Below are 6,115 nucleotides of genomic sequence, written 5' to 3'. Positions count from 1 at the left end.
ATTTCAACGATCTTTCATTTTAACAGTGCAACCACACAGCCTCCTTCCTCGTTTCTCCTCTCCAGCTAGCCAAGCACGCTTGGAGGCGCGGCCACAGTCGAAGGAGCTCCCTCTGATTGGTGGAGACGTCCAGGGGGAGGGAGTAAGGATCCACCAATGAGGAGGAGCTTGCGCGGCAGCGCTCCAATATAGGAGCTGGAGGCGAGGAGCATCTTTATTATAGAAGTCATTCACAGGCGAAAAAGGAAACAGGAGACCCGCAGGAGCTCCAGGAGTTACCTCTCCTTCTCTGTTTCTGGTTGTTAAGCGAACCTGACCGCAGCTGCGACCCCCGATCGCGCACGACTTTTTCATCCAAAGCGTCTGCGTCTGGCAGGTTTGGGTTTTCTCCCCGAGGCGTTTCTTTTGCGAAAATAACCAAAACGGAGCCGAACGAGGAAGACGGACAACGACCCTCACTCACTTCTGCAATCATGATGTCGATGAACAGCAAGCAGCCTTTCAGTATGCACCCCATCCTGCACGAGCCCAAATACACTCCTCTGCACTCCAGTTCCGAGGCCATCCGCAGGGCCTGCCTGCCCACACCATCGGTGAGTCCAAAATTCACTTTATCTCTGACTTTCTGCAGGTCATGTCATTTCAAAAATCCTCTAAAATCATTCAAATTCTGGGGAAATAGTGAAGAATTTAAATATGGCTGACAAAAATGTGCCTTTTTTGTCTGATAAATTGACAAAACTTGAAGTTTGGAGTTCAAACTGAAGCGCACAGACGCGCTCCGGAATCATTGGCCCTGATGCGTTCCAGTTGGAAAATGGTGTCCACAAAAATTTCAAGATTATAACTAAACCTGTTTGTTATGCAGGAGAATATGTTTTGTTTTATTTGTGTGAAAAGTACGATAAAAATGTCAGATTGCTTGATTTTGGTAAAAATCTTGGCATTTAACGATCCGAAAACAGAACAAGAAGGGCGTCTCGTTTGGGCACAGTGTGGAAAGTGATATTTAACTGTAAAAAAAATGACAGAAAATAATACAATTAGAATTTAGCAAAAATATTTAAGATATTGATATGGATTTGACAGGGTGGATCAGATAGCACCAGCAGCACAGACCCAAGACAATCTGGCCACTTTAGAGCAGAAAATTCGTGCGTAAAGGTGCACGAAAGCGTCTCCGAGAAGCCAAATCCTGCGTCCAAGCAAGTGATGCTGCTAAAAGTGAAAAAGGATAAAAGATGAAGGAGGACGTGGAGAAAAAGAGGGGCGGTGTGGACTCTCTAAGCGCGTGTTATCTCATATTGTCCCATTCATATTCAAACTCACACTCGTCTCATTTCATTGTCCACAGAAATTATTCAGGAGATCGTAAATATTAATTTTAAATGAATATCCATCCGCGCTGACACACTTTCTAAGGCAGATCCACTGATGTCCAAGTTGCATTAGATTACATCGTTTGACAAGTAAAAAAGAAAAAGTTGTGTGAAAGCTGCATGAAAATTATTTTAACTGTTGCCTTACAATAAAACTAAAAATCTTCTACATATTTGGAAACATTGTGTTCATCTCTTCAACCAATCTACTGTATATAATTTAAATGTTTTTTATAAGTAACAAAGAGGGAACTACATCTAAATTTCGCTACTCAGACGGTGTTATGTGAGAAATACATCTCTTGTATCTTATAGTCGAGATGTAACTTTAAAATGACAAATGTTTTATTAGGCTTCTTAATGTTATGATTTTTTAAGTCTGACTGGAAGAAAAGGTTAACTTAAATGTGATGAGTGAAACTTGGGTGAAATATGTTTAATATTTAAATATACATAACTTCACCTGACTGATGATAAGTCTGCAGTTTTTATGTTTCTTTTTTAACCAGACTTTCCCTTTTTAAACCGGCTCTATCCACCGCTTCATTTTCAACTACACTGAAATTAAAACATGCTGATTATTTCAACAGATTATTTTCACCAGACTTCAACATTAATGTCTTTTAAAAAAGAGAATAAATTAATCTATAATTGAAATGATCAATGAAGATGAGCTCCAAATAAATATCTTCATTCGCTTTAGACCTTCTTTTAAAAAGCAGCGTTTCGATCTACAAGATCTTCCTCGGACGCCAGAGGAGGGTCTTGTTGCTTTTTAGAGAATGTCCTAAAAGAGAATTAAAATATTTACAGTGTGCATGGCTTTCCTTGTGCCATACAGTGGTATTTTTTGTCTTGCACCTGGATATTTTTGTGTGGATGTGCACACAGTTTGTCTCTTATGATCCATGTGGAAATAAATTCATGCCCTCGTGAGTCGAAACGCGTTGGCGTATCCATGAAATTGATTTTTAAATTTATTATCACAGTGCTATTTATTACTTTGTACTTACATTTTTAGCCAGTTTGAGCGTCATTGTTAAATTTCATCTAATTATTGTCCCTATCCTTGAAAAGGACTTTTTTTTCTTAACCAACAATGCAGCACTTCCTTTTTTTCTTCAGTTAAACTGTTTGATCTGTTTATGATTAAATGAACCAGTCAGTGTGTTGATTCATGTCAGATTTCGTCCTCTAACGTCTCTGCTCCTCTCGCAGCTTCAGGGCAACATCTTCGCGGGTTTCGATGAGACTCTCCTGCAGAGGGCCGAGGCTCTGGCCGCTGTGGACATTGTGGCCCAGAAGAGTCACCCGTTCAAACCAGACGCCACCTACCACACCATGACCACCATGACCAGCATGACCTGCACCCCGACCTCCTCCTCCGCGCACCTGCACCACCCGTCCGTGCTCACCTCCCACCACCACCACCCGGCGCACCACCAGCCGGCACAGGGCCTAGAGGGCGACCTGCTGGACCACCTCACACCGGGCATCTCCCTGGGAGGCATGCCCGGCTCGGACGTCTGCTCCACGGCCTCGCACACCGCCCACGCCGCGCACATGTCGGCCATCAACCACATGCAGCACCACCACTCACAGTCCATGAACATGCACCCGCACGGCCTGGGCTCGCACAGCTCCCTGGGGACGGGCGGTGTAGACTCGGAGCCCGATCCCCGGGAGCTGGAGTCGTTCGCCGAGAGGTTCAAACAAAGGCGGATCAAACTCGGGGTGACCCAGGCGGACGTGGGCGCCGCCCTAGCCAACCTTAAGATCCCCGGAGTGGGGTGTCTCAGCCAGAGCACCATCTGCAGGTTCGAGTCCCTGACGCTGTCGCACAACAACATGGTGGCCCTGAAGCCGATCCTGGAGGCCTGGCTGGAGGAGGCGGAGCGGGCGCAGCGGGAGAAGATGGCCAAGCCGGAGATCTTCAACGGCGGCGACAAGAAGAGGAAACGAACGTCCATCGCGGCCCCGGAGAAACGCTCCCTGGAGGCCTATTTCGCCGTGCAGCCGAGGCCCTCGTCGGAGAAGATCGCCGCGATCGCCGAGAAACTGGACCTGAAAAAGAACGTGGTCCGGGTTTGGTTTTGCAATCAGAGGCAAAAGCAGAAACGAATGAAGTTTTCTGCGACGCACTAAAAAAAAAAAAAAAAAAAAAAAAAAAAAGACAAGACCAGCGTGGGGAAACCTGCGGGTCGCTGCCCCATTTACAGACAGACAAATCAGAGATGAGCTGCTGCTGCACACTGTCAGAAAAACAAGGTACACCGCTGTGCCTTTTGTTACTGAGGCTGGACTCAAAACATATCTTAACAAGTCATTTGATCTCTTATGGAGTCTAAGATCAAAGTGATTTTTGCTCACATGATTTCCTGAAATCAAACTGCACTGAAATGGGTTAAATTAGTTATTTATTGACAAAAAATTAGAACTCCAATGATTAATCGATTAGTTGTCAACTATTCAATTAACCGCCAACTGTTTTAATAATCATTTAATCGGTTTTAGTACCTTTTTAAGACAAAAAAGTCAACATTCTCAGATTTTAGCTTCTTAAATATGAATATTTTCTGGTTCATTGTAAAGCCAGATAAATCAGCAGTACTCAAAAAACTGAGGCAGTCAGTTGCTACATTGTTGTGGGCTTAAACTCAAAAGTTAGGTTAGGTTATCTGAACATAAATATTTAGACGTACTGTTTGATTACAGGCAAATTTAAATTATTTAAATTTAAATGACAGAAGTGAATAATTTTAAGTATATAAACCCATTATCTCACGTTCAGTAAAGTTCATGTTAATTGAAAAATCTAAGTTTAATAAACACAAAAGACAGAAAAATCTACTGACAGTCAACATTTTTGAGTTAGTAGAACTTCTGAACAAATTTTAAGTTTTCTCTACTTATTACAAATTATTAATTTGAGCCTTCGGTTTCATCATGTGTCTTTTTTTGAATGACAGTAAAGTGAATATCTTTGCGTTGTGGACAAAATGAGACATTTGAAGGCACAATTTTGGGCTTTGGGAAACACTAATCAAGATTTTCTGACATTTTATAAACAATTAATTAATCAGTCAAGAACATAATTAAAACAGATTAATCGGCAATGAAAATTAATGTTAGTTGCAGTCCTGAAAAACATCTTTTCTGACTAATTAGGTTAGTTATTGACCATTAAATTAATTGCCAACTGTTTTGATAATTGGTTAATTAAAAATATATTTTTTGAAGATGAAGTACAAGTTTTCTGATTCCAGTTTCTTAAATGTGAATATTTTCTGGATTCTTTAGTTGTCTGTTACAGTAAATTGAATATCTTTGTTGTTGTGGACAAAACAAGACATTTGAGGACGTCATCTTTGACTTTGGGACTTGATTCACCATTTTCTGACATTTTATAACCCTTACAACTCAGTTGGTCAAGAAATTAAAATACTTGTGAGTTGCAGCACTAAAAATCACATTTACTGACTAATTGGATTAGTTGTCACCTATCAAATCAATCACCAACTAATCTGATAATTGATTTATTGGTTTTAGTCATTTTTAAGACAAAAAAAATCGAAATTCTCTGATTTCACTTTCTTAAATATGAAAATGTACTGGTTTCTTTACTCCTCTGACACCTTGTCCTTCGGGAAATCTACATTTTTCACTACTGTCTGACATTTTGTGGCCCAAACAACTAATCGATTAATCAAAAAATGAATATATTCGTTAGCTGCAGCTCTAAAAAACACTTTTCCCGACTAAATAATGGATTAGATGTCTTGTTAAGATCCATTCCAGTGTTGTCCACCTTGTAAAGGAGCAGCAGTCAGTCACAGCCGTGTTTTTGCACCAGTGCCTGAATTCCAGTTGTGTGGAAAGAGAAAGTATTTGTTTTTTTGTTTTTGTTTTTTTTGCCTGTACGTCTCTGGAGTCTTGTAGGTGCATTTTAGAAGTTTGGATGCGGGACACCTGATGACTTTTCTCCTCTCAGTATAAGCAGGACCGTTTTTTTTTTTTTTTTTTTTTAATTCTTTGTGTTTTGAGACGGTTCAGCTTCAAAAACAACTGGATTCAACGGTGCACCTTTTTTTGTATTCTGACAGTGGAGACGGAGCACAGAGGAGGACCGGGAGAAATAAGACTGAGACCCTGTCCAAAAACTTGAGACTCTCTCCACAGAAAAGGCCGATGCTCCTGTTAGGACACAGGAGGAAGTGATCATCGTGGCAAGAGAAGAAGAAGAGGGGGGACACTGCTCCGTCCATTCATTCTTATGGCAATTATTGTACAAAAAAATAAGCATAATAATGACGGGAATGGAGGAATAATTATTGATATTATCCTCCTTTAGTCGGAATAGCTTTTTTATATTTATCATTGTACATATTTGTGAATATGTGGCACCTCCGTGTGTGGAAAAGCTCATTGAAATGTATTGAATTTTCGCTGTCTTTTCTCCCAGGTGTTTGTTTCTTGTAGGGAATTCAATAGATTTTGGGGGGAACAGATCTGACAAAACGATCTTTAAAAATGTCGGCTAATTTACGAGGCACAAATTAACTGTAACCCATTGCATGGTTTACTCGTGAGGGTGGCGCGAGAGGGGTGTTTTCTGTGCGTTTATGGCTCCAAACAAAATTACAACGCACCCCCCTCCCCCTCCCCAAATAAGTGAATGCATTGCAATAAGAAGAAGAGACACACACACACAAACACGAACACGAACCACACGCACG

At 41.1% G+C, this 6,115-nt stretch overlaps 1 protein-coding gene across 1 annotated transcript; it reads left to right on the top strand.

Annotated features, from left to right (window-relative positions):
* The first annotated feature begins 236 nt into the window (after positions 1-236).
* Positions 237-4,027, top strand: pou4f4 (POU class 4 homeobox 4). The gene is made up of 2 exons (XM_084730392.1): positions 237-593; positions 2,598-4,027. The coding sequence occupies exons 1-2, from the start codon at positions 474-476 to the stop codon at positions 3,522-3,524; spliced, it is 1,047 nt and encodes a 348-aa protein (XP_084586518.1). The 5' UTR covers positions 237-473; the 3' UTR covers positions 3,525-4,027.
* The last annotated feature ends 2,088 nt before the right edge of the window (positions 4,028-6,115 follow it).

The sequence above is a fragment of the Lutjanus erythropterus genome, chromosome 11, assembly GCF_056507025.1.
Source record: "Lutjanus erythropterus isolate fLutEry1 chromosome 11, fLutEry1.hap2, whole genome shotgun sequence".
In the NCBI taxonomy this organism is placed as follows: domain Eukaryota; kingdom Metazoa; phylum Chordata; class Actinopteri; order Lutjaniformes; family Lutjanidae; genus Lutjanus; species Lutjanus erythropterus.
The sequence above is the reverse complement of the archived record's forward strand: the minus strand, read 5'-3'. Positions and strand labels throughout refer to the sequence as shown.

Excerpts from the sequence above, each read along its gene's own strand:
- pou4f4 (XM_084730392.1), top strand. The coding sequence starts at position 474 with ATGATGTCGATGAACAGCAAGCAGCCTTTCAGTATGCACCCCATCCTG. Across the intron at positions 594-2,597 it reads CCTGCCTGCCCACACCATCG|CTTCAGGGCAACATCTTCGC; the intron begins GTGAGTCCAAAA and ends CTCCTCTCGCAG.